The sequence below is a fragment of the Chroicocephalus ridibundus genome, chromosome 9 (assembly GCF_963924245.1).
Source record: "Chroicocephalus ridibundus chromosome 9, bChrRid1.1, whole genome shotgun sequence".
Lineage (NCBI taxonomy): Eukaryota > Metazoa > Chordata > Aves > Charadriiformes > Laridae > Chroicocephalus > Chroicocephalus ridibundus.
In genome coordinates, this window is record NC_086292.1 from 49,544,625 (window position 1) to 49,571,940 (window position 27,316).

The 27,316-nt window shown below is 56.1% G+C and overlaps 1 protein-coding gene and 1 non-coding gene across 2 annotated transcripts in view; one reads left to right on the forward strand and one right to left on the reverse strand.

Annotated features, from left to right (window-relative positions):
* Nucleotides 1–63: 63 nt before the first annotated feature.
* On the reverse strand, nucleotides 64–136 carry TRNAK-CUU (transfer RNA lysine (anticodon CUU)). Its single transcript has one exon. It is a non-coding gene; the product is annotated as a tRNA-Lys (tRNA).
* A 795-nt stretch (nucleotides 137–931) lies between these two features.
* ADAMTS7 (ADAM metallopeptidase with thrombospondin type 1 motif 7) overlaps nucleotides 932–27,316 on the forward strand; it is a 50,576-nt gene continuing 24,191 nt past the window's right edge. Inside the window, exons 1-15 of the mRNA XM_063346369.1 lie at nucleotides 932–1,042; nucleotides 1,789–2,141; nucleotides 6,440–6,611; nucleotides 9,288–9,484; nucleotides 10,662–10,745; nucleotides 11,388–11,512; nucleotides 12,550–12,699; nucleotides 13,424–13,567; nucleotides 17,278–17,422; nucleotides 17,879–17,971; nucleotides 18,859–19,004; nucleotides 21,433–21,602; nucleotides 21,843–21,976; nucleotides 23,973–24,093; nucleotides 24,632–24,876. Coding sequence (XP_063202439.1) covers nucleotides 943–1,042; nucleotides 1,789–2,141; nucleotides 6,440–6,611; nucleotides 9,288–9,484; nucleotides 10,662–10,745; nucleotides 11,388–11,512; nucleotides 12,550–12,699; nucleotides 13,424–13,567; nucleotides 17,278–17,422; nucleotides 17,879–17,971; nucleotides 18,859–19,004; nucleotides 21,433–21,602; nucleotides 21,843–21,976; nucleotides 23,973–24,093; nucleotides 24,632–24,876 — 2,379 coding nt within the window. The 5' untranslated portion in view covers nucleotides 932–942. The remainder of the gene's footprint in view (nucleotides 1,043–1,788; nucleotides 2,142–6,439; nucleotides 6,612–9,287; nucleotides 9,485–10,661; nucleotides 10,746–11,387; nucleotides 11,513–12,549; nucleotides 12,700–13,423; nucleotides 13,568–17,277; nucleotides 17,423–17,878; nucleotides 17,972–18,858; nucleotides 19,005–21,432; nucleotides 21,603–21,842; nucleotides 21,977–23,972; nucleotides 24,094–24,631; nucleotides 24,877–27,316) is intronic.

Consider the following 27,316-nt stretch of genomic DNA (forward strand, 5'->3'; position numbering starts at 1 on the left):
AGGACTCGTAGGAGGAGGGCGGGGAAAAAAATAAGGCAAAAGACAGGGAAAGAAAAACTGATGCGCCCAACGTGGGGCTCGAACCCACGACCCTGGGATTAAGAGTCCCATGCTCTACCGACTGAGCTAGCCGGGCGCTACGGGTAAGGCTTTCATTCTACGGTACTCGGCAGCGCCCCCCCGTCGCGCGCTGCCTGTTTCCTGTAGCCGCCGCCAGGAGTCGTTCAGCCTGGAGAAGAGAAGGCTCCGGGGAGACCTCAGAGACCATTCCAGTCCCTAAAGGGGCTCCAGGAAAGCTGGGGAGGGACTCTGGAGCAGGGAGGGGAGCCATGGGACGAGGGGCAATGGGTTTAAACTGGAAGAGGGGAGACCGAGATAGGATATTGGGAAGAAGTCCTTGGCTGTGAGGGCGGTGAGCCCCTGGCCCAGGTTGCCCAGAGAAGCTGGGGCTGCCCCATCCCTGGAGGGGTTCAAGGCCAGGTTGGACGGGGCTTGGAGCAACCTGGGCTGGTGGGAGGTGTCCCTGCCCAGGGCAGGGGGTGCCACTGGGGGGGCTTTAAGGTCCCTTCCAACCCAAACCACTCTGTGATTCTCTCCTCCAAGTTTTGTATTTCCCGCTCCTTTCATCCTGAAAAGAAAATTAAAAAAAAAGACGCCGCACGGGACAGCCTCAGCCGTGCTCTGCGCCCGGGAAACGGCAGCCTCGGGAAAGCACCGTGTTTTCAATTTTTCCACTGAAATTCGCGCAGCCCCGCGGCGGGGGCACCGGCGGAGGCGCTCACCGCGGTCGCGGGGGGGCGCCCTCGGCCCGCACCGGCGGCGGGAGGCGCGCGCTGCCCGGCCCTGCCCTCGCCCTCCGCAGCCGCGGAGCCCCGCCCGCCGCGGCCGCCTCGCCGGCGCGTCCCGCCGCCGCCCGCGCTCAGCCGCCCGCTGCCCGCACCCATGCCGGCCCCGCCGCCGGCCCCGGCCCCGGCCGGCCTCCTGCTCCTCGCCGCCGCGCTGGCCGCGGGCGCGCAGGCGGGCGGAGGGACGGGGCGGACAGGTCCGCGGAGGGAAGCGCGAGGGGGGCGCGGGGATGTGCGCGGGGCGCTCCGCGGGGCAGCGCGGCGGCTCCCGGGGCCGGGCAGCCCGGTGCCCCCCCGCCGCTGCAGGGCTCGTCCCGCGGCTCCGGTGGGATGCACAGGGCCGGGAGCCCGGCTCTCCCCGGGCTCCCCTTGGGCTCCCCCCGGCTCCCCCCGGCCGCAGCGCTGCGCACCCGGCTGGGCAAGCTCCGGGGCGCTCAGTGCCCGGGAGTGCTTTGCCCCCAGAGACGGCTTCCGAACACCGCTTCAAAACTGGGATTTGAGGGTTTGGGGTTTTGTTTTGTTTGCTGGGTTATTTGGGGTTTTTGTTTGGTTGGTTTTTTGGTGGGTTTTTGTTTTTTTTTAATTAAACAGCGGGAAGGTGTGCGTGGGTACCGGGAGCGCCCCGGCTGGAGCAGAGCCGCGGAGCTGAGTGGCCTCTGCCTTGCCTACCTCCATCCTTCCCCACCTTAACCCTCTCCCGGGGAAAATACCAGCCCCTGCCACCCCCAGGGCATGGGGGCTGCGTGGGACCCCATGGGCCGTGGCGTTCCAGCCTTTCCCCGCTCCCCGCTGTGCCTTTGGCAGCGGCAGCGGAGACCAGTCACCAGATGCAACGGGTATTTGGGTACCTGATCCTGATGGGCTGCCTCGGAGTTCAGCAAGTTCATCACCTTCAGAAAGGTGACGAATCCCAAAGCTAACCACAGAACCCCTGTCTTCCCAGAGCCTGCCCTGCCGTACGCCAGCAGCGACATCGTTCACCCCATCAAGGTTGACGAGAGCGGATCATTCCTGTCCTACGATTTGTCCCACCGAGCACTTCACCGCAGGTCGCCTTCCTCCAGGAGCAAGTTTCTCGCCTTCTATGAACTGCATTACAAAGGGCAACCCCTGAGATTCAACCTGAGCCTCAACCACAACCTCCTGGCGCCTGGGTTCGTCAGCGAGCGGCGATACGGGGGCATCGCGAACGCCAAGATCCAGTCTCACGCGTCCAACTCCTGCCATATGATTGGGGAGGTGCAGAGCCGGGCGGTGACGGGGGGGCTGGCCGTGCTCAGCACCTGTGATGGCCTGGTAAGTACAGAGAGTTTTAGACAATAAGGAAATAGCCAAAGCTGCATGAAATCCTTTTTTCTCCTGAAAGCAATAGCAAAATTCCCTCTGACAGCAGCAGAGTCAGGATCTCTTTGCGTAGGTTTGATGCGGCCGTGGATGAGCTGACTGTAAATTTCCCATGGATTCCAGCGGTTTGGGAACTCTCGGGGACTGTGTTTACTTGTTTGTGTCCAAATTCCCAAAGAGAGCAATTCTCATAATCGCCTCCGCCTTCTAGTACATAAACGTAGGATTATGAGAAACGCATCTGAAAAGAAGGTGTTGGAAGCCGGGAGGTATTTATGGTAACGCAGCTCATGTACCGTGAAAATTCCTTATGTTTTGTGAACACCTCCCCTGCCTTATTCCGCTGCAAATATTTTCGAGGGCGATAGTGACTTGTAGGAGTGTAAGTTTTGCTGAAAGGAGAAGTGACTTTCACAAATAAGACTCTTGCGTCGGCACTCAGCAGGGCAAATTCAGGACTGCAGCGTAACTGTGCGTGTCTGCATTCGCTGGCATCCCGCTAGCGCAGGTACCGGGTCCCCGGGGGGGCTTAAAACCCCTTGGGGGGTTGCAGAAGTTGTACCATAGCACTTGGTAGCTCCCACGATGCGCAGAGCCCCATTCCCGAGCAGCGGCGGTGGGATGACAGAGGTGCTGGGGTTGCCTGCAGGCGGTGGGTGTATGGGGGGGGGGGGTTCTCCTTCACAGGGGGTGACCCTGGGAAAACCCCCCGGCATCCTCAGCACAGGGTGGAGGGAGGGATCCCCGGCAGCGCTCGCACCCGGTGCCTGTGGGCTTGGAGGGACGGTAACTCCATGGCACCATCGCTCTGCTGCCTGCCGCAGGTGGCTTCGTTCGGCCGGGGGCTGTGTTTGCGTTTTAAGCTTCCTGTGTTTAACTAAAGGCAGGCGTGTGTCCGTGCGCTGAGTGAGCCTGCTGGAGCGGTGCGGCTTCTTAATGGAAGGTCTGCAGAGGCCACCCGAGTCACTGCGGCGGGTCTGGAGGCGCCAGGGCGTGCTGCTGCGTGTTGGGGGGGCAGAGGGAGCGTGGTGGGGAGCATCGCTGCTGCCGCTCCCGCACCCCAAGCTGCAAGAAGAGAGCTCAGACCTTCCCCGCCGCGGCTGATGGCGGGGCAGGAGCTGGGCACGTCCTGGAAGGTGTCGGTTGCTCTTTTCCTACTAAATTGAACAGCGTTTGGGGATGTTTGTCACCCTGCGGTTCATGCAGCACCCCTGTCTCCAGGGGGATGAGGCTGCGGAAAATAGCCAGGGCTCATCATTCGGAGAAAAAATGGCCCGACGGACCTGGGCGGAGCACACAACCTTTTGATTGTTTTTTCTGTGAATGTTTGTGTGAGGGAAAGACTGATGGCTGCAGTGCACACAGAAGCAGAAAGTGTTGTGAACGCTCCCGTGAATGTCAGTTTACACATGGGCACCTCCGGTAATGTATGATGGGTCTGGGAATGTTTGCGTGGCCTGAGCCAGCGAGCTGAAATCTGCCATCAGACATAGAAATCTGGTCTTACAGCGTGAGTCAAGCAAAACTGAGCTGCTAATAGTGAATGGGCCGAAGGATTTTCACCCAGGACATTTGAAATATATTCTGGTTAAGGGAATTGGACTTCTCTTTGCGAATTAACCACAGACGGGAGAGCAAAAATAGAAGTTACTCATTAAATAATTTGTCATCCACGTAACGTGTCACCTGAAAGCATCCATTTCATAGTGGTGTTTGGTGAACCCCATCATTACGGTCTGTAAAGTGTGTCGAAAAATGAACAGTATCGTGCAAGTGCAATGGATTAGTATTATTTTTTAAGAAGCAGAAAAAATTGTTATCTCACAAAAGGCACTAGCACAACGATGCGAGAGGGTCTGCAGCCCAGAAACTGCGAGTGGTGAGCAAAACTCAGCCTTAAGTTGCTTTAAACCTTCTCTACTCAGTCTTAAAACAGCCGTGGGTTTTTGTCAGGCAGATACTAACCCACGGGAAACTGCGCTTAGCAGTGTGCTGCATGCCTCAGAATTGCTGCGGGAAGGAAAGTATGTTCTGAGCTGCTGCCTCATTGCATTACATTACATTACTCAAACGCCACTTGTAAGTGTGGTATTCCACGTATTCTGGTATTCCAGGGTATAATCGAGGCACATGCTACTGGTGTGGGAAAGCCGGGAGCTGTCGGCTGGGGCAGAATATGGCATTTAGACGTGTGATGTGGAGGTGCTACCTTGTGTTTCATGCCCAGCGTTGCTGCACTGAAAGCGCTCCGCCTTTCCCAGCTGTAAAGCACACGCCTGCTTGCAGCATTCTCACGCGTTGAACCGAATCGCATCAGCACCTCGAAGGGCCGAGTTCCCCGATACCGTCGTTGGAGCAGCCCCTGCTCCAGCATCTGTTACCGGTGTAGCACACGGTGGTTGTACCTCGTTTGACACGCTTGGCCACCTCCGACATCCCTGTTCCCATGACCAGGCGTCACCTCTCTTACAACATTACTGTAAGATTTTGAACTCCTCCAGACAGTGATTTTGATATAAAATAGACTTGTAAGAGCTGGGTTCTGCTCTCTCTCCTGTGTAGTTTTGCCAGTGCAATTCCATCTTCTCCAAGGCTGTTTCTTACTCTCGCTGCGGCCCATGGTGAGGGAGCAGGAGACAGGGGTTAGGGATGCTGGCACTGCTTACTGGGGTGGACTGGGACATGCAAGGTGCGGAAAGGTGAAGGTTAACCAGGTGTGTTTTAAACAGAGAAAACTGGACCTTTCCGTGGGCAGCAAATGCAACTTGGTGCTTCTGCAGAACCAGCTGGTGACAAACGTGGTCCCTGGGCAGATCTCAGCCGGGGCAGCAATCTCTGTTCCCTTCCTGGCTCGGAATAACCTGCATCTGGAAATGGAGAAGGAATGGTATTTGTGGCCTCCTTCCCTTCCTTCCCCGTCCCCACAGCATTTCCTCCTTGCTATTTCACATTTGCAAGGAGTTAATTAGGGAGGAAGCCGTTTTCTCTTCCCCAGCACTGCATGAGCAGTGAGAAAGCATCACTGGTAGGCTCAGTCCCGTTGTATCTTGGCAACGTGGGAACAGTTGTAGAGGCATGTTTTGTTCCTCTCTCTTTGTCCCTGCCCTGTCCTGAGGTGTCAAAGTAACAAACAAGTCAGAGCAAAAGCACGGTGGGCAACGCTGAGCACAAACAGGCTCCAAGTAAGCGCAGGACGCCTCCCTCTGCTCCAGACACCGTAAGGCTGCTCTGAAGGAACAGAGCAGGGGGATTTGTCTTCTGGCATAAAATACATTTACAAAACGCTCCTCGTGGCAGCACCCTGACTGGCCGAATGACGCTGCAGGCTCCCGCGGGAGCTGCCGTTCCTTGGGCTGAAGCTGCCCATCCAAAGAGCTTCCCGAGCAGCGCATGCAGCTGTGTGTCCGTGGGATGCAGCGTGGACAGTCCTGGGTGAGTCCGTAACGATGTGTTGCAGCTGGGCCAGGCCAGGGGGGTCGTAATTAGCCAAGGCGAGTTTCAGGGTGTCATTTCCTGCGAAAGGAGAGATGCCAACGACACATCCTCCCGTTGTTGCGTGGAGGGGCCATGGTCCTTGCCCTGGGGCTGACTCTCCTTGATTGGAGTTCCTGCCGTGATCAACTGCCGCTGCAGGTTCCTCTTCCCCGGAGGTTTTCTGGTCTCTGACCGCGGGAAGCCCGCAGCCCAATGTTCACGGTGGTGGTGCCTCAGCAGTGCAGGGGGCCAGAAGCAGCTGGCTGCGTCTGACGAGGATATCCTCAGGAAAACATCTCCGTTTGTGCAACACTTACTCAAAACGCTGGTGCTGCAGTAGGGTCAAAGCCGTCCTTTGGGCTGTCTCCCTGGGCTCCCCAGAGCGGCTCCAGGGAGGTGGGAGATGGGTGGCATGAGCACAGCCTGAGAGCCTATGGGTGCTTCTTCCTGGTGTGCTCTGCTTCTCTGGAGACGGCGTTTCTCTGTCTCAGCATCCCTGCCGTCCCTCAGCTCCTCGCTATCAGACACCCATTGGGCTCACCACCCATCTGCACTTTCTGATGGGATCTCTTCAGCTTTTTACTTTCTTAGTGATCACCCCATGCTGGCTTGTTGTCTTTTGTCTGAGAGTTTAGGGCTCTAAAACACCCATAAAACCAGTTTCTTTAGAGAACACCTGTTTCTTCCTGGAAAATTTCGCAAACCCTCTCCCATTGCCAGGTTCTTCAGTGTGAGCCTGATGGCTTCATGGTGACAGCTTTGTCTCTCCCTACCAGAAAGGTGTGTTCCGGCTCATGAACGAGGACTATTTCATCGAACCAGTGTCCACCAGCTTTCGGGAGGATGGAGCGGCGCAGCCCCACAGGATTTACAAGCGCCAGGCGCCCGAGCACGGGGCAGAGCGAGGCAGGAGGCCACCAGCTCCACGGGAAACCTGTGGCGTCCAAGGTACAGTCCCCTTCCTCTCGCATTTTTGCAATGAGCTGGTAGGAGCTGGGTCTTGTGATTCATATGAAGCACACGGTAGGAAGATAAAGGGAGCAGGTCCAAGCCTAAGCCCCCTCCATTAAACCCCGGTGTTTGGCTCCTGTGTTGAGCTCCCAGCACCCGTCAGTGACACCGATTGGTCTCGGTTGGAGTTCTGCAAGTTGGGCTGGCGGTACCCCCTGCCACCTAGGCTGGCAAGAAAGAAAACCCTCGGACCGAAAAACTCAACCATCAGAGGTGAGGGGACAGAGGGCGGGCTGTGGGCGTCCTTCTGCGGGGTGACTTCTGGGGTGGGAGGTGTGTGGTAGGTGGGTGTCCGAGGGGCTGGAGCTGCTCTCTGGACAGCCCAGTGGCCCCAGGGCTGCCCACGCAACCGTTCCCACAGGCGGGTTTATTACGGAAAGGCTCAATTAAATGGCTCCTCAGGAGAGCTCGCTCGCTGAGCGCCGGGCGGTGGGTTTGTGGCATTAATGACTGGAGCCCACAAATCATGGGAATCACTGCAGAGCACAGGCTTGGTGTTTTTTTTTTTTTTTTTCTCCTGCCGATTTTTCTGTATTTGCTTATGTTTCTCACATACATGACTCAATGCATGCTGAACCACAGGCTGCTCGCTCTCATCTTTTCCTCCTGGCCCTGATGTAAGCGTCCCGTGATGTGGAGGCTGAGGGTTTGCTTTCATTTCCTTGCAAACATCGGTTTCTGCCCTGTCGGGGCATTGGACTTTGGGAGTGAAACCCAGTCGCTGCCCCGGGAGTCTGCTGCGGGGCAGAGAGGGAATGCCACTGCCTTCGCCTCTGGCCGGAGCAGAGGGGTTGGATAAACTTCCAAACCCAAGATTTCAAGTAACGAAGAATTCAGTGCATCCCCAACAGATCAAGGGCTCTTTACTCCCCGTCTGCATTGGTGAAGCTGCATCTTCCAGGCAGTGCATCTTGTTTTGCCTATTTCCTAGAGCTCTCTGCTTCCAGAAAGTGGTGGGGTTTTTTCCTGTAATCAGGTTATCTTCAGGCATTCTTCTGTTAATCTAAATTAATTATTTAATCTAAGGTAATAATCATAATGGCTCCTTCTAGACTTTGAAGTCTGTTCATTGTAAATGCATTTGCCCCATCCCTGGAGGGGTTCAAGGCCAGGTTGGACGGGGCTTGGAGCAACCTGGGCTGGTGGGAGGTGTCCCTGCCCAGGGCAGGGGGTGCCACTGGGGGGCTTTAAGGTCCCTTCCCACCCAAACCATTCTGAGATTCTATGATTCTGATTTTGCTGGATGTAATATGGCCTGTGTGTAGTGCATGTGGATCTCTACCGCAATCTGGGATAGCAAAGTGGATGTGATGTGTGTGCCCTGGAAGGGAAACCAAAAGTCTGTAGGATTTTAATCAGAGCAAACCTTTCATTTTGTACTCATGTGTTGCCAGTTTTCTTTGCAAAATGCCGCACAGGCAGGTGGTGTTGGGCTGTTAGTGCTATTTGGCTTCTGTCAATACTCGGTGCAGGCTGTGTGGACAGCTGGGGGATGGTTTAAGAGGGGTCTCAAAGGGAAAATGCCTTGTGAACCTCCCCTGGCATCCCGGGAGCCCTCTGCGCCCATCTTCTCTGCAGTACCTTCACGTCCCGGCTGGAAGCTTAGCAGCAAAGGACACAATGGAAACAAGCTCCAAGGAAGCCATTGTGATTAAACTGTCACAGTGGTATTAGCAATTCATCAAATTATCCAGATACTTGGGATTTTTCAGGCTAGGGGATAAAACACTCTTTCACAGCTAAAGTACAGTATAGTCCATAAAATGTAAAAGTCCATTGTTAGCAAAGTAAGGCTGAGCCCTTAGAAACTGGTCATAAAAGCAATTCCCACTGTGTGGGATGTGGTTTGTAAAGCCTTTACCCAGCTTGGGGCTGACCCTGACCTTGATCTTGGAGCAGCGTCACAGGAAAAGTCTCCACATGAGAATTCCCAGTTGCTGGTGTGCGTGAGGAGCATCCGAGCTCTCCTCCGCCTCCTGGCTCCTTGCAGCCCAGTCAATGTTCCCGTTGTTTCTCCTTGGGAAGGAGCAGAGTTCGGTCTCCATGTGGCTGAGGAAATCTCGGTGCAGTCCTGCGACATCTCGGTCTTGCCCAGGACACTGATGAACTTTGGGATTTGGCTGAAGACATCAGTCCAGCTTCGGGGTGCGGAGTTTGTTGTGTTGGGGAACTGTCTCTCTCTGCAAAATACAGAAATGTTGAGCCACCGAGATTTCTCAGTACATGCTCAAGCATCTCTGCAGGGTTGCCTGTGACTTCACATGTCGATCCAAACCCTAAGCGCTCTGCTCTGAGAGGCTCCGTGTTCCTTGTGGAATATTGCAAACCCCGTTCTAGTGAAAGAAATCACTTCAAATGCTTTATTTTATTAATTTCTTTCTATCATGCTAATGTTGCTGTGCAACAAACTGAGGTCAGAGGCTTCACCCCCCCCGTAATTTTTTGGAACGTAAAGCATAGCAAAATACACGTAGGTTATGGGTCTCAGTGTGGGCCTTCTCAACAGCAAAAGATTATTTCTTTGAATTAAAGAGGCCTTGGTGACATTTTTCCGATGTTGCAGACATTTTTGCCAAAAAAAACCAAGTCTTTTTTCCCCCTTTGATCCCTCAGAGTCTCAGGAAAGCCTGGAGAGGTCGGAGAAGCGGAGGGAAAGATGGGAGCAGAAGCAGCACAGGAAGAGAAGAATAAAGCAGCGCTCCATCAGCAAGGAGAAGTGGGTGGAAACGCTGGTGGTGGCAGACACCAAGATGATAGAATACCACGGGAGCGAGAACATAGAGAAGTACGTGCTGACCGTGATGAACATGGTGAGTCCTGGTCCTCTCAACGGCGGAGCCGCCAGGTCCCTGGGGTTATGAGATGTAAAGACCACTGAGCTTGCCAGGACTCTTCCCTGGTGGGACCTCAGCAAACCTCTCTCCAGACAGGCTGTTCCCAGCCGCGCGTTGGCTTTTCTGCGTTGCTCAGCGCTCTGTCTGCCTTGGCAGAATGGGTCCGTGATCGAGGGCTGTTCCCTTCTCCTTCCCACTGTGGGGAGGGATAACGTGGCCTCCCAGGGAGATACCCCGAGGGCAGGGATGCTCCAGGGAGGCAGGTGGTGGGTGCTGCCTGTGGGTGTCCCCAGGCAGGTGTGCGGGCAGCTTGGGCACGGGGACACAGCTGAAGCTGAAACCACCCCGAAGCCTGCACGAGGGCCACCCACTGCCTTCTGCGCGGTAAGGAAACCTCCTGGCAGGAGGAGAGACCTGCAGGGACCTGGGAGCTTTGGCTCAGGCCCTCTCAAACTCGGGGCTGGCTGTGCCCGCAGAGGGAGCGCTCCGGGGCAGCTGCTGTCGGAGCCAATGCCGGCACTGGCCTGGTTAGCAGGAAAGATGTGAATGGTTTTCCTGGGAATGTGCCACTGAGGACAGTAAAGGGAAGGAGCACCACATTGTCGTGGTCTCCACTGGGAATCCGGGGGTGGTGGCGGTGGGTTGCTTGTGCCATAAAACAAGCAGGTGAGTCGGCGTGAGTTGGTTTAGTCTTTTCACTCTTCCGCTGCCATAGTGGCACCTATTTGCATTTTGGAAGAGGGCTTTGGTTGCTGGCCGGAGAGGGTGGGATGGGCAGAGGACGTCAGGGTAACACCGCTGGGTTTCTGGGGGCTGGTGAAGGCACCCGGAGAGCCCAGGCTGCCTTTGGGATGTTAAACACATCTATTGGGGAGTGAAAGCGGAGGTGTTCCCCTGGGCGTTTCTGGTTGAGTTTCAATGTGCTGCACAGATTATATCAATTTTAAATGGATATCATCACACTCCGAACGCTTCAGTCCAGGTCTGCATCTGGTCTTGTCTTTCATTGTGGGGAATTCCCCGAGATGTTGTCAACAACCTTCAGTAGCTTCCCCTCGAGCTCATGTTCCCCTGCAGATGTGTGGCCAGCAGCAGTGTCACGGGGCAAGGTCTTTCTTTCGGGCTTTATTTCTTTGGCTTTTGTGTGTTGCAGGTGGCGGGTCTGTTCCACCACGCCAGCATCGGGAACCCCATCAACATTGCCATAGTGCGACTCATCCTGCTGGAGAACGAAGAGGTAAAAAGAAAACACGGTGACTCACCCTCCCCTCCTGGCAGCCAGCCTGGGCCGGGGGGAGCTGGCCTTGACAGCCCGTAAGCTCCCACTTGCGCTGTTTTCATGGCCTGGGTGAATTTGCGTAAGATAAATGCAGATGCCTGTACTTTGCTTCCTTGTCTTCTGCGTGGGCTGCAGCCCTGGTGAAGTCAAGGGGACAGCGTGGCCAGAGGAGCCACAGAGTCTCATTCTTACAATAATTTAGGATAACTCAGCATCGCCGCCGGTAGCGGAGGGAGCGAATCGCTGGTTGTTTGTGCTCCCAGCCGCAGCGGTGGCTCTCAGGGAGCTTGACGCCGCTCAGATGGGCTCCCCAGCTGCGTCCTTCTCCATCAGCCAGGACGGGATATTTTCCAGCAGTGTTTTTTAACCCCTGGTATCAGATGATTTAACATTTGGGCTGAATCACAGATGAAAAGAAAGCAGAAAAGGATTGTATTCCCACCCGGCCTACAACCTATAAATATGGAGCAATTCCATCTGGATAGCAGTTACTCCTGATTTCACTCTGATCTGTCTGAGATCGGACCCCTCCCTACTCCATCCTAAAAACCAAACAGATCTGGCAGCAATATAACAGCAGACTTTTCATTGTGTTGGCAGGAGGATCTGAAAATCTCCCACCATGCAGACAACACCTTGAAAAGCTTTTGCAAATGGCAGAAGAGCATCAATGTTAAAGGAGATTCCCATCCCCTGCACCACGACGTCGCAGTCCTGCTCACAAGGTATTGCCCATGTGCTAATTTTGTGCCGTAGATGCTACGCTGGCAGCTCGAAACACGTCTGCCGGCTGCGGGCAGCGGGGCAGAGAGGCAGCCAGAGGAACAGATCCGTGGGAGCTGTTGAAATCTCAGTCTCTGTGCCTGAGCCCTGGCTGGACACCTGCACATAAGATACGTAACATGAAATCTGAAGATAACCAGGTCCTAATGGCTGGAACTGGTCTCAAACCTCAGGTTTAAAGCCGGAGACAGCTCCCAGTTGACTGGCAGTTGAGGTTTCCAAACCGGGTTTTCACCGTGGCCCTGTTGCCAAGCCCCAGAAGGGCTGGATCCTCCCAGGAGATGTACACAGGGATTAACTCTCCTTTTTCCCTTGGAGGCTAATGTTGGGATTGGCAGAGGAGCCTCTGAGAAGGCCTGTGACCTCCCATGAAGCTCTCAGGAATTCATGCCTCTGGCCAAGTCTATATACCTTGCAGTCAAAACGGAGTTTGATGGTTTCAGGCTGCAGCAGCTTGGCTCTTGGCAGTAGCGTGGTGGCTTGTGTGATGATTCACAACCCACAACAGTTTTATCTGCTCTAGGAAGTTTGCTTTGTAGCAGAGCTAAGGCACTTAAGGCCATGCACTTCAATGGAGTTGTTCTTCTTGGGTGGCTGGAGCTCCTCTGCCCTGGACCACAGCACCCCTGGGGTGTGCTTCCCCGAGCAGCGTAGTAATTGCTTAATTATCCCCAACATCAGCTTTATTTATACAATGGAATGAATGTAGCCAGGCTGGCTAGCAGTTCCCATTAATCAGGCTTAGTAATAAGCCGGGGATATTGGGAGAGTAAAGGGGAAAGGAAAGATCGTAAATCTTTCCATTGTGGAAAGACGTTGGATGTCTCCGTTCTCGCTTCTGTTTGGCCAGTGTCCGTGTGTCTTTCTCCATGGGCTGGGACGCGTCCCATGCTCCTTCCCGCGCCTCGCGTTGGGTCCTGCCGCTTTCAAACCCCCTCTTTGCTCTGTGTCTGTGTGTCCGTTGTCTCCGCCACCCAAGGAAGGACATCTGCGCGGCCATGAACAGGCCCTGCGAGACCCTGGGCCTGTCCCACGTGGCGGGGATGTGCCAGCCCCACAGGAGCTGCAACATCAACGAGGACACGGGACTGCCCCTGGCCTTCACCGTGGCCCACGAGCTCGGACACAGGTACCAGCACCTTCCTTCTCCTCCTCTCCTCTGGCCTCTGTGCTGCTCAGTCAGGGCTTGAGAAGGCACGGGTGGAACTTGGGAGAAGATTGCTGAGCGGTTCCTCGCTGGTGCAAACCTTCCTCTGCTCCTGGGGGAACTTACCCAGGGAGTTTCATTTCAGAGTTAAGTTTTTGGTTGCCCCAGGTCCAATGAAAATCACGTAATCCAAGGCAACCTGGACAAATGGCATTTGTACATTATCCTGTGTTGCTGATGCCGAAGGTTTTGGAGAAGAGGGTTGCTCGTTAAGAAGTTTTAAAATGGGGTCTGCGTATAGAGTCAGTGACAGAATTCTTCTTGCCCGAATTTCAATTAAATTTTGACAAGATCACTTGAACGTCACAGTTCATAATAGGTATCTTTATACGATAAAACCACGTACCCAGTAAGTTTAATTAACTTGATCTTGCTCGATAGTCTCATTACTTTTTTCTTGGCTGAGTTTTCAGTAAAAAAGCCGAAATAAAAGCATGGGACAAAGTTTGGGGCAGTGTCCCTGGCATCACCAGAATGTCCCCCGTGGCCAGATTCCCCAGTGGGGGGTTAATGACCTTGTTCCCGTGGAGCTGGGACGGTTTGCCATGGCCGGCGTCGCGTGTCGTTGTGCTGGAAAGCAGAGAGGCTGCGCGGTTGTGGCGGCGTGCGGCTCACCTCTCCTTTGTGGGACTGTGCTCTTACACAGTTTTGGGATTCAGCATGATGGAAGCAGCAATGACTGTGAGCCAGTTGGGAAAAGACCTTTCATCATGTCTCCACAGCTCCTGTATGACACGTCCCCACTCACCTGGTCCCGCTGCAGCCGGGAGTACATCACACGATTCCTCGAGTAAGTCCTCCCTTCCTCTTCTTCCTCGCTGGCGGGGTGCTGGGGTGGCTCGGGGCTGGGCAGCCGGCGGTCAGCCCCAGGGATGCTTTTACCTCGCGCGGCTGCCTCCGTCCGTGCTGCGAAGGGTGGGGGTTCAAACACAAAGGCAGCGCGAGCGTCTGGGTGGTGCCACAGGGGCTGTGGCTTGAACAAATAAAGCCAGAGGCGTTTTCTTCGAGGCGCTGTGCAGTTTTCTTCGGTGCTGCGCAAGGGGCAGATGATGTTTGCCTGTAGGCAGGAGGCATCACGTGAGGAAATGAGACCGAGCCAAATTCTTCCATGTAATTTGTTTATTTTTAGCACCCTGTGGCTGATTTCTCAGCCTGTTGTTATTAAGTTCCTAGGAACGCAGCCCAGAGACTTACATTTGTCAGCCAGTGTCTTGCACTGGAGAAACATTTTCCTTCCTTGCTACAGGAAAACAATGAGAGCAGCGGCAAGAACCGGGGACGGGGAGAGCTGGCCGAGGGGCTGGCGGTTACGTGGCGGGGGGACTGCCTGGGGCTGAGCTCCCATCTCCAAATCCCAGCCCGGAACATGTGGGCTTGGCCCCCACGCCCGGCGAATTATTGTTGATTTATTGGTTTTGGTGGAATGGAGCTTTCTCGTATCCCCAACGTTCTTGGCTCTCTGCTTTTAACCTTCACTTTTGGATTAAGAATTTCCTGCTTGCAGTGACCTCGGGCTGCTACGAGCTGTGACGGGGAAGAACCAGAGCAGCTGGATGCTTCTCCAGTTGGGTTTTGGTCTCTGTGCGCCCCCCAGAAGGGGCAGCTCTTCCTTCAGAGCGGAGCAGAGGCCGGCAGGCGACTTTCAGGGGCTGCGGCATCCCCCGGGCGAGGGAGAGGCGGTTGCCAGCACAGCCATGAGAGCAGCGTAATACGATGTTGGCAGGAGAAGGGGAAGGAGGGAGCCAGAAAATGAGCCCCTGCTGACCTGGGGTTGCTAGATGTGCTTGGAACAGCCCCATCTTTTAAAAAAAAAAAAAAGCGCGCACTCTCAGATGATGATTATTATTTTTAAAAAGATTATTATTTTACAAATGCTGTCGAACATGTAAGCATTTGAAAACGGTTCCCATCTTCGACAGTGGCTCAGCCCCGGTGCAGGTCAGGCCCGGGGTGCAGCCGGGGCTGGGGGACCCTCTTGGCGAGGCTGTGGGTCGGGGTCCACTCGGACACCCAGGGCGATGGAAGAGGTCACCTCCCCGCTGTGGCGGTGGTGCCCCCCAAGGGAATGGGCGTCCCTTGTTCAGGTTAACAAGGGAGGCGGCACAGGGCGGGAGGTGATGCTCCTGCAGCGGATGGACTGCTCTGCTGCTCCCCGCTCCAGACCCGGATGAGGCCTTTATGGTGTTCCGTGATTTTTTCCCTCTAACTCTCAGAGGAGCTGGAAGATCCTGTAAAGCTCTTTGCTCTCCCCCTTCCCGGAACCTGGGGATGGCTGGTCTTCTCCAGCCCTGATGCATCGCTGGTCTGCCGGATCCCCTTTGAGCGGCTGATTCTTCCTGAACTCCAGTCCTTGCCTTTGTTTTTATTAAATTCCTTCCTGGCTTTTTGGACCCTTCCTCCAGTTCCCCGAGAGCTTTTGGAATTTTAATCCTGCTCTCAAATGTATCTGCAGATCCTCCCAGCCTGCTCGCATATGGGGATTTAATCATCGGCCCATCTACTCCATCATGCAGCTCATTAACGAACAGACTGGAGGAGGCAGACGCAGCACAGACCCCTCTGCATTTTTACTGCAGAGTGTGGTTTATTGCATATCCCTGCAAAGCCAGAGGGAAACTCATGCCAATTTTTGCTGGCTCGGTAACGTGTTTTGGCCAGTTGAAGAGACCAGTAGGACGATTGTAAAATATTTAATGAAGAATTAGATTCTGAACACAGCACTGGAGAGCTGACAGCAAATCTAAATCACCCTCCGTCCTGGGACAGAGAGCTCTCCCATAAGCTGGGGTAAGGCAGAAAGTGCCTCGAGCAGATCAGAGGGCAAAGGAGGGTTGGGGGCGGTTTTGGCGTGACATGCAGGGCCCCATGTGCTGGTGCCTGAATAGGCAGTTGGTGATCTTGTCGAGAGGAGCACCAGCATCATGCACGTAGCTCATGCAGGAGCCCAGTACTTAAGCCTGGACTTTTCCCAGTAAAGATGTCATTCGTTCAATTTTTAAAGAAAATACTCTTTTAAAGTGTTTTCCACCAGCAGGTAAAGAAAATACCTCTGGAGGCGCAATGCAGGGACTTCTCCGTGTGCCTGAAACAGGCTGCAGCACGGTCCTGTGCCCAGCCGCCGAAGCCACGCTCCATTCATCCCACTGAGCCCTCCATCGCCCGCAGCGATCCCTCCCTCCCTCCCTCCTTCCCGCCGGGCTGGGGCAGGCAGGATGCTCCCGCTGCTGGGCACCTGGGAACAGGGACTTCCCAGCCCCTGGGCTGCCGAAACCAACCTCTTCACTGATTTTTCCAGTAGGGAAGCCGCTTATAAAAACTACACATAGGTGGTATTTTAAGGGGCTGTCTCCAGCCAAGCTGTTTGCAGGTGTCTGGGGTGGACCTCGCTGGGGTGGGATGGGAAAGGGAGGAGGGGGCGCTGGTTCTGCCGGGCATCGCCCCATGGCCCTGCCGGCGCCCCAGAGCAGGAGCTCCCCGCTGCTGGCCCTTGTTTCTGTGCTGCTGCTTTGTGTTGAAAAGGAATCTTGTTTCAAGTTCATTTAGACCTGTTCCCAATCACAACAAGCTGAAGAAATCTAATCTGCTGAGAAACCCTCACCGGACACTTTGCCTTGCTGGAAACAAGTTTGTTTAAATCAACACTGAAAGCTAAACTAGCGACAATTTCTGGTGTGTTTGTGAAGTATCGTAGCAAAAGCACTCCGAGCAGCGAGAGGCGGCCAGCAGCGTCCCTGGCGGCTCCTGCAGCCTGGCTGCCTGCCGCGGCCAGCCGTGATGGCTCAGTTTTAATATCTTTTTTTCTAAAGATGTCCTGTCCAGCACAGTTTGAGCACTGTTTGTAAGTGGCAAATACAAGGGTGAGTGCGTTTTGTTGCTGACAACCTACTTTATTTCTATTAGCAGGGCATTGACACGAGGGTCGCGCTCTCTGCGGAGGCAGTTCTGGGGTCAGCGTGATGTAGGAACGCAGGAACAGCATCTGTTTCTGAGCGATGAAATGTTTGTTCAATGAAACCCTTCACCTTGAATGGCGAAAGCGGGGTCCCAGCTGAGGACTGAGCTGGTGACCTGGTCACAAAGCTAAAATCCAGGGGATTATTCCCAGGGAACACGACATTTCTGGCTTTCTGTCAGGGGGACAGGGGCATCTCAGGGGGGAAAGGCGGAGAGAGCAAGGGACTGGCCCGGCAGCTGCACAGAGAAGCCGCTGCTGCCTTTGTCCCTTCGCCTTCCCCGTAACCCGCCGTGCCCAGGGGAGCGGGGCCATTGCTGTGGGAGCGGGCACCCACCCCGAAAAGTAGGTACCTGCACATGCCCACCCGCACGTGGAGTGGCTCCAGATTCGGTTGGAGAGCCAGGGTCGTATCAGGTGGAAATGGTAATTGCTTCTCGTGTTGGTGGGACGCCAGTGAGCTGTTCGGTTCCTCCATCAGGAGCTGCCGGAGCGTGGTGCGGGGGTGCCGGGCCGGTGGTGATGCCGCTCTCTCCTGTCTCTTTCAGCCGGGGCTGGGGGCTGTGCCTGGACGACCCCCCTGCCCGGGAGGTGCTGGACTACCCCTTGGTGCCCCCGGGCGTCCTCTACGACGTGGGCCACCAGTGCCGGCTGCAGTACGGCCCCTACTCCACCTTCTGTGACGACATGGACGTAAGCCAGCGTCCTCCCCAACATAGCTGGGGGTCGGGCTCTTTTCCCAAGGAGCAGGTGATGGGATGAGAGGAAATGGCCTCAAGTTGCGCCAGGGGAGATTTAGGATGGATATCAGGAAAAATTTTTACACTGAAAGGGTTACCAAGCATTGGAAGAGGCTGCCCAGGGCAGTGGTGGAATCACCATCCCTGGAGGGATTTAAAAGCCGGGCAGACGCGGTGCTGAGGGACGTGGGGTAGTGATGGGCCTGGCAGGGTTGGGGTGATGGTTGGACTCGATGATCGGAAAGGTCCCTTCTAACCCAGGCAGTTCTATGATTCTAACACGAGCTTGTGTGGCTCCCAGGGGCTCTCGGGGGGCAGGGGGCTTTGCACGGGGCGATCCTCTCCCTGCAAGTTAAATCTGTGCCGATGGGTTGGCCAGTGCAGTAACCGTGTCCTGTGCTTCCCACAGAGCGTCTGCAACACGCTGTGGTGCACGGTGGGGAACACGTGCCACTCCAAGCTGGACGCTGCCGTCGACGGCACGGCCTGCGGGGAGAACAAGGTAACGGGGAGCAGCCCCCGCCGCGGCTGCGCAGGCTCCTTGTCGCGCACACAGGGGAGTTCCGCGGGCTCTGGCACCTGGGGACAGGCTCACCTCACTGCCCTCACCCTGCCCAAACACCCACCGCTGCCGGGGCTGGGCTGCCTTCAGGGAAGCTGAAAACGCCTTGAGAAGGTGAAACCCGCAGTTAATTCCCGTGGCAGGAGAGCACAAGGCGCGTTCTGCTCTCCCACTGCTGCCGTGGAGGATGCTGTGTCCAGGACCGGCCTCCCCGCGGGGAAGGCTCCTCTCCCGGCTCCAGGGCACAGAGGGTCCAGCAGCGCCCGCGGCAGGTCGGTGGGTGCTGCACTGGGCACAGGGGGGACCATCTGCCAGCAGCCAGCTCCGGTCACCCTTGCATAGATGACGTACCAGAACAGGGTTTTCCTGCTCAAGGTAGCAGAGAACTAGAGAGTTATAAACATGTCTGTAGACGCCTCTCCTCATTAGGTTCAGTGTCCTCTCCCAAAGCCTTGGCCCCGGAGCACCGGGGCTGACCTCGGGCTTAGCCAACGCTCCCTGTGAAACCCCCCACCGTGCCTTTGTCTGTGGCCATGCCTCGCTGACCCTTCCCTCTGGGCTGACATCAGGCTATGCATCCCCTTTTTGAAGGGTCCCGGTGGAGGTTTGGGTATGTTGCCCCAGACAAATCCTCAAACAGCCCAACATCTCTGAGTTTCACATCGCTTAGAGGCGCGCCAGGCTCTGGCAGAGCCCAGCTGACCCCCAGGCACCTCCGTGCAGGCGAAGTGTGGATTTTCATGGGGCAGTACGGATGCTGGGCTCTCAACATCAATTATTGCATCCTTAAACCTTGTTTTTTCTTCTTCTGGCCTGTCCCTTTGCAGTGGTGCTTCAACGGCGAGTGCGTGCCCGTGGGTTACCGTCCCGAGGCGATCGCCGGCGGCTGGGGCTCCTGGAGCTCGTGGGCAGCCTGCTCGCGCAGCTGCGGCGCCGGCGTGCAGAGCGCCGAGAGGCAGTGCAACACCCCCACGTAAGCGAGCCCTCGCCCCCCCAGACCTCCCCCAGAACCCAACGCTTCCCCGTAAAGCCGGGGACCATCATCCGGCCACTGTGGTCCTGCCCTTGTCTGCATTGCACGGCCAAACTGTGCCGTTACGCAGTTATCAGTCTGAGAAATGTGCTTTTGAAACACTCAGGGCATTCGTTTCACGGGGTTGTTACTCATTTCCCTGGGCAGCAAACGGGGGGGCAGAGTTTGCTCTGTCTCCTTCCACACGTTAGTCGCTCCTGCTCCGTGCAGGCAGAGAGCGGGTGCATCAGGACTCAAACGAAGAGCAAAGGCTCCGTGCGTGTAGATGTGAAACATACCCAGTGTCCTTTAATGGCAGAAAAGAAAAACAGGTGTTCTTTGAGCCTGGTTCAGAGTTGTTTTGAAAAATCTTGCTGCTGTTTATCACCCCATTGCTTTCCATGAGCGATTTCTGATCTGTGCCCGGCCGGAGGCTGCCTCCCCCCAGCCTAACAGTGCCGCAGCCGGCGCTGGCTCTCACCTGGAGGCGTCCGGGCGCTGGTGGAGGAGCAGCCTTGTCCATCCCATGGTTTCTGGGCTCCCCTGATGTCCCCTTCATCACCAAATCACTGTTGCTGTTGTACTGGATTCAGCCAGAGCCCCCGGCTCGCCCAGGTGTCAGAGTGCCCTGGGACCAGGAGAGAAAAGGGCTTTGTGAGTGATTTGCCAGTGGCAGTCACTTTTCAATGGCTTGAGGAGCTCTGAAAGCTCCGGGAGCGGGGTCTCTAATGAGCCCAGATGCGCTTTCTGCCCAGCTTCTTCCTCGGGCGCGTTGTTTTTAGCACATGCTGTTGAGCTGTTTAAAGAAGCGCTGTGTAATCTCGGTCCCGGGTCAAGAGCAGGGTTTGTGTTTGACATGGGTTTTGCGGCAGAAGTGCAGTTGTAGTTTATGGAGTGTTTTAAACACAGCTGCGGGCAGGCAGGAGAGCAAGCACTGGAAAAGCAGGAGAATTTCCCTGGGCAGTTGTTTGCTTTGGCCGCTGTAGGTAAATCTTCAGCTTTGCCTTTTGGATGGAGTGAACACATGTGAGCACTGGGCAGTCCTCCTCCCACAGGCATTTCCTCAGGGCAGGGTATGTAAACACAACCCTAAAATAATAATTAACTTTATTCTCTTCAGCAAAGTGTGCCCAGACTTAACCGATCAGAGGAAAAGTAATTTTCCTGAGGCTGTGGGGCCATGGGCCATGGAGAGTGCTGTGACCGAGGGAAAAGCAAGTGTCAGAAGACGGTGGCAATATTTTGAGAGTCTGTTGGCATCTGAGAAAAAACTATTGTTACTTTTAAAGTCCCCCTTACTTTAAAAAGTCCAGCAGCAGCTTTGCCATTCCCTTGGGTAGTAGAGGAGCAGGGTTGGCAGCTCATCCCAGGTGAGTCCCCTGGCAGCTCATCCCAGGGATGGAGGGCAGCTCCTCCGGAGCAGCCGCAGAACGGGCACCTGGCTGTCCTGGCTCGTGGCAGCACTGGCATCTCCTCAGCCACGGTACCGGGATGGTGAAGGAGATGTTTTACCCCTGGGGAAGGGTGTCCGGCTGCAGCTGCAGGAGGTGGGATGGCTTCAGACATGAAAGCTGCCAGTGACACCCAACTTTAATAACTGCTTTTATAGTATTGTGCACCAGACCTATACAATTGGCCGTATTTCCAAGATTAAGGAGAGATTGTCAAGAGGAACAAGACCCAAGATGTAGCTAATCTGGCGTGAGAGCCGTCACTCAGCAAAAGCCGCCTTTGGTCCATGGTCTCACCCTGCGCGGTCCCGTAGCACACCCCCGCAGCCTCGGCAGCAGCAGGGAGCTGCTGCAGGAGGGACTTGGAGAAGGAGGACTTGGGCCATGATTTCCATGCGTTCCAAAAGCTTGCTCTGTGGAGTGGGGATGCTCTTGGGGTGGATGTTGGGTTCATAGCCAGCTTTCTTCCATGAGCACTGCACAGAGCAATGTGTGGAACTGGGAGAGCTCCCCATTGACTCCAGGTGGACTCAGGATTGATCCAACTTCACGAGATCAAACCTTAGCAGCAGGTACAAACCCACCCTCCCTTAGCTGGGAATGAGAAGGGAGTTTCCTCTTGTGTGCGGTAGGTCTTTCTTTATTTGATAGGACAGAGGATAACAGGTTTAGACTGAAAGAAGGTAGATTTAGATTAGATATAAGGAAGATTTTTTTTATGATGAGAGTGGTGAGCCCCTGGCCTAGGTTGCCCAGAGAAGTTGTGGATGCTCCATCCCTGGAAGTGTTCAAGGCCAGCTTGGATGGGGCTTGGAGCAACCTGACCAGGACCAGGAAGGTGTCCCTGGCAGGGGGGTTGGTCTAGGTGATCTTTAAGATCCCTTCCAACCCAAACCCTTCTGGCATTCTCTGATTTTGCCTTTTCCTCCCGTGAACAGGCCGAAGTACGGTGGCAGGTACTGCCTGGGGGAGCGGAAGCGGTTCCGGATTTGCAACGTCAGGCCGTGTCCCCCCGACAAGCCCTCCTTCCGGCAGGTCCAGTGCAGCCAGTTCAACCCCATGCTCTACAAAGGGAAACTCTACAAGTGGACGCCGGTGCCCAACAACAGTGAGTCGAGGGCAAAGCCCGCTGCGGGGTTTCTGCCTCCAGCCCCAGTAGAACCCCCGTAACACAGTCTTGCTAACAAACAGCTTGATTTTCCTATTCGTGTCTGTAAGGTTTGCCTTGCAGCGTGTTTGTGCCGTATTTTAAATTATGGCTGGGCTTGCAGGGTTAATTTATGGTTTTGGAGATGGTTACGTGGCCCCCAGCTGCTCGGGTTTAGTTTCTGCCTGTTGGGTTCCCCAGTTAACCCCTGCGAGCTGCACTGCCGGCCAGAGGATGAATACTTTGCAGAAAAGCTGCGGGACGCCGTCATCGACGGGACGCCGTGCTACGAGATGAACGCCAGCCGTGACATGTGCATCAACGGCATCTGCAAGGTGGGTCCCGCGCCGGGGCCCCGTGGGGAGGGAGCCCCAGGACCCCCGTGCTCGGGAAATGCAGGTGGGCGCCGTGACCCATCCCTTAGGGGAGCCCTGTCCCCACTCCCGCACCCACCAACGGGCTGAGCTTGCTCATGGTGTCATTCACCACTCGGAAAGCTTTCCTTATTTTCCTGAGGTACACGGTACGTCCATATTTCAGCTTCTGCTGGCTTCAAGAAAATAGAGCACAAAGCCAAGGAAAAAAAGGAAGAACAGTTTCACTTGAAAATAAGGTCAAGGATATGGAAGGGAGCGTAGAGAGGACGCCCAGCCCAGCCCTGACCCTGCTGCTGGCAGCCGAGGGTCTGACCTGCAGCGATGGAGATGCCTCCCCCGGCTTGGCAGCCTCTCCCAGCGCTGGCATTTGTTCTTCCTTTGGGGTTGCTCTTTTAATTTCTTGGAAGCTCCCTACAAATGAGCTGTGACGTGTTGCAGGGTTGCTCTGGCTGCTGGCCGGGGAGGGCATCTCCCAGCACGGGAGGCACAGGAATCCGGTGGAGACGGCGCGGTCGGTGCTGTGAATCACCTGGGAGATGCTGGTGTGACTGGGGAGGCTCGGCTGAGCTGTGCCCCGGGTCCTGCAGGGGCTCTCGCTGGCAGCGAGACAGTCCCTTCATTCACACCTTCCCTTTCCCTAGGGAAGCAATCCCGATATTTAGGAGTAAATGCACACATGACATTGGATTTCTGTTAAATTAGGCGGTGGGTGGCAATCTGAGCTGCTGTGGTACCCTGGCCTGTGGGGCAGATTCCCATCACAGGATGTACCAAAGCCACGCTGCTGCAAAGCCGACCGCCCTGTGTCACCAGGGACTGGCACAAGCAGGCAGGGACACGCTTGGGTCTGCCGTAGTGTGAGATAAAGGTACTCTCTGCAAGGCTTTTCCGAAAAACATGCTTTTTGGGAAAAAAAGACTTTTTGGACGGCACAAAGAGCAGCAGGAAATAGGGAAAATAATCAGTCAACAAGTTTCCTTGCGGCCTCGTATATCAAAACCATCGGTGGAAACTTCCCCCTCTCGCTGGCCGTGCTGCCGGCAGCAGCGGGCTGGGGCCCAGCGGCAACTGGAGCCTTTGAGAAGGTCCCGTTTCCTCCTGGAATAGGCTGTAAGTTACTTCAAAAGCTGCGGCGTGCCAGTGCGCAGGCTGGAGGGAGAGCGCAGGGGTCATGCTTTTTACTTGGCGCGTACAGTGGTGCGATCCAGCAGATGACGGCACCTTTACCCAGAGCTCGCTGCGCTCAAAGTCCTCACCACCGCTGAGCCTGCTGCTGGCTGCGATGCCGGAGTTAAACCTGGCTCACTACAGACTGTCACAGAAGCTAAACCGGTGCTGCTCCTGCGGGACGTGTGTGCCAGCGGCCCCTGGGCACCTCCTCGGGCAGCGAAGGCTGAAGGCTCATCGCTGGCACAGGACCCGGCAGGACCCTTCGGGGTCTTGGCTGCAGCTTTCATGGTGCAAAAATCACAGGGAGTCTCTGGCTCTGCACAGGTCGAGCGATTTGGCACGAGGTGTGCCGAATTCTTCAGCAGAATGTAAAAAAAGTTTTCGGGAAGTGTTTTGCAATAGGACGAGCAGGGCCAAGGGCCGAGGGGCTTTCCCAGCTCGGCTCAGCCCGTAACGTGTGCCAACAGGCTGTGCTGCCCAGGGATTCGGGTTGGAAAAGGGAAAAATGAGATGCGGGTTGTGCTGCTCACTGCGTGTGAACAGGATGGCAGGACCACAAGGACTTGTTAGGGAAACCCGTATGGCAGCCGAGGTGTCTGTATCACCGCCCATCCTGCAAAAAGACTCCAGCTGGCCCCATTCTCCCATCCCTGTTCCTTATTTCCCACCATTTAGGACCATTGCGTCTCTCCCTCGTTCCTGCCGTGCCGGCAGCCGATGGCGTGGTGCGAGGCTGGGGCGGGCAGGGGTGCAGGCGCAGGCGGCTGACGGGGCTGCCTTGCAGAACGTGGGCTGCGACTACGAGATCGACTCCAACGCGGTGGAGGACCGGTGCGGCGTCTGCCACGGGGACGGCTCCACCTGCCACACCGTCAAGAAGACCTTCGAGGACAGCGAGGGGCTGGGTAAGGGCGCTCGGCTCCATCCCCAAAACACCAGCTGCCTGTTCCACTCGGAGCCAGGCTCGCTGCTGCCGCTCACTCGCAGTGGGGTTTTTAATCCCGACTTGTCGATTTGGGTGGGGTAAGACCCGAGCGGCAGCGTGGGGAGTCGTGGCGTTGCCATTCCCCTTCTTACTCCTTGGAAGAAAAATATCCCCGTACTGCTCTTTGTGTCCAAGGCCTGAAAACAAATCTGTGCATGCTGGAGCTGGTCTGGAGAGGTTTGAGGGGATTTTGTGGGTTGACAAGGACGTGTTGGAAGTGCGGTAAATGCTTTGCCAGCACCCACGTGGGAAATGCGTTGCTCGGCGATGGGCTCCCCCAGCAGGGAACGCAGCTGGGCTCAGAGCAAGGTGGGGTTTGGTGCCCGCTGGTGCCTTGCAGAGGTGTAAGGGGGCGCACGATGCCGGCACCTGAGGGACACCGGCACCCGTCCGAGGGCATGGATCGTCTCTGCCCCATCTTTGACTCCCCCAAGACCCATGCTCAGTTCCATTCCCAGGTTACGTTGATATTGGGATTATCCCTGTGGGAGCGCGGGAGATCCGGATTGAAGAAGTCGCAGAAGCCGGGAATTTTCTGGCGCTGCGGAGCGAGGACCCGGAGAAATATTTCCTGAATGGTGGCTGGACCATCCAGTGGAATGGAGACTACAGGGTGGCGGGGACCACCTTCACCTACAAGAGGACGGGGAACTGGGAGAACCTCACCTCCCCGGGGCCCACCGTGGAGCCCGTGTGGATCCAGGTACGGTCCGGGATCTCCTGGTGGTTGGGGTGTGTGGTGGGGAGGATGGGGGGGACAGAGCTGCTGGATCTCCTGCCTTCCCATGCGGGGCTGAGCTGCCGTGGTCCGTCCCAGCACTTCCCTGCCATCCGAGGGCTGGGGCTGTGCATCTCCTCGCTGAGAGTGTTTCTCCAGGAACCAGTGTCGGGAGCAGCCGACCACACGCTGCCGGGACAGGGAGCGTTTCCAGCCCACGCCGCTTCCAGCTGAGCCTCGTCCCCTTTGCAGCATTCCTCACAGTATTTACACAGCAGAGAGGGCGTGAGGAGAAAGAGACAATTTCCTGAGGCCTTTCCCATATCTTATCGAGAGCAGGGAAGAGCCCGCAGTGCTTCTGGCAGGGCTGGAGCAGCTGGCGGAGGCGGTAGGAGCTGGGAGCTGTCGCGGTGCCATGCGTGGTGGCAGAGGGTGGCCCACTGGCACCCTCGGCAGTGCCGCGCTCCCGCCAGCGCCGTGTCCCCCTCTGCACTGCCTGACGCTGTGGCGAGGAGCTTGGACCACTGGGTCCTGCCCTGTGGTCCAAATCCGGGCGATGCTGCCCAGGGAGCTGCAGGTCCGTCTCTGCTTCCTCGCGAAAGCCCTTGAGGCAGAAGGTAAAAATCCAAAGGGAACATTCGAAATCCTCCGAAACAACTAGAAATTTCACGGTTCGCTCTTTTTTGCACCTGGGAATTTCTGTAAAGGTACTCCCCTCCCCAGAATACATCGTTATTGTCCGTCAGACCCCCGCGGCTTTGAGGAGGTCAGCCCCTGTCGGGGCGCGATGCTGCCTGGCTCAGCCGAGGCTCCCAGGGCAGGGGAGGGCACCCGGGACCTGTTGCTCTGCCTGCCTGGGTATGGGCAGAAGAGGTTACAGTTAACCACATAGTCAAAAAAAAAAAAAAAAGAAAAAATTAAAAAAACAAATATGCATTGCAGCGGTAAGTTTGCAGGAGGCAGAGTTGCAGACAGGAGGAGAGCATCTGCCCATCTCCAGCTCTGGCAGGTGGCCTTTGTGCGGAGCAGCCTCTGGGGGAGCAGATAATGAACTTCAGGTTTATTTATTCCTGCGTGACCTGTTCAACCTCTAATGGTCCTTTTAGCTCCAGGTCAGCAGGAGAGTCTCTGTCTTTGCCCCAGAGTTGCCTCCCCAAGCTTGCGCGGCTGCCCCATGGCTGGCCCTGCTCTGAGCCCCCGGCCGCTGCCCTGGCCCCCTGGGAAGCCCCTTCTCGAGTTCCTGCATCCCACAAGCACTTTTAATCCGAGCCCAATCAGCCATCGCTAATCCCCTCCTCCGCTGCAGCAGCAGCAGCGCTGGGGCTTATCTGGAAATTGCCTTCATTTCCAAACCAATCCCACTCATTAATTTTCACCTTAGATCCATGGAAAAGAGTTGCCCGGGGGAGTACTTTTCAGCATGGCTTTGTATTTCATTGAGCTCTGCGCAGCCTTGCGGGGGTTATAGCTGTCGGTGGGGAGGGCGGTGGGAAGGCAGCGTGGTGTGGGGGACTCGGGGCCGACCCTGCGAGCTGTTCCCTGCTGCTGCCATGCCCGGCGCTGCAATTCCTTCCCCCGGGAATGGCCACCAGGACGGGCAGGAGTAAGGGATCTGCCGGTTTGTGCAAAGCTGTTGGGAGACAACAGCCTCGTGCCCATGAGGCCAAGCTTTCCCCCGGAGAAGCCAGTGGGAATCATCCCATGGGCGACGGCACAGCCGGCTCCTTGTGGTGCGAAGTGTGTCGTAGAGGCAGTGAGCGCCGCGGCGGTACGTCCCACAGACCCCCAGGGGCCCCCAGCCCCGGCCGTCGTGGCTCAGCCCAGTACACCCTTCCTGAGCATCGGCCCCTCTGCAGAGGCTCTCGCGCTGGAGCCCGGCCACGCCGAGCAGCCAAAGCCTTCGCCTTCTGCGTTTCTTTCAGCAGAGGCTCAGGATGAAATGTGAGCGGGATCCTGGGCTCGCCTGCCGCCAAGTGCTGCTGTTAATGGGAGCGCTGGCGTGCTCGGCACCCGCAAATCACTTTCTGGGATTTGGAACCTAATTAAAACCTTTTGACAAAAATGTTTCAATATTCATGAAGAGGTTTTGGAAAGATGCCCTGGCTCCAGCCAAAGCTCCAAGAACAACAAAGCTCCGGCAATAATGGGAACACTTAGGCTAAGAAAAACAAGGTTAAACTCCCAGCCTTTGCCGAGCGCTGGTGCGGGAGGTGCTTTGGGCAGGATTTGTGTCAACTGCGGGAGCCGCTTCGTGCGTGTTGAGAGCAGCGGGAACCTGTTTCAAGTGGGGAGCAACTAATGAACTCCCTTCGGGCGCACGTCGCCATCAGCCATCACTGGCGTTTGCTGCCAGCAGCTCCCTCCTGTTTGCCGCAGCCCCTTTGTCCACTGCAGGAGACGGGTGTCGCGCCGGGGTGGGCGCACC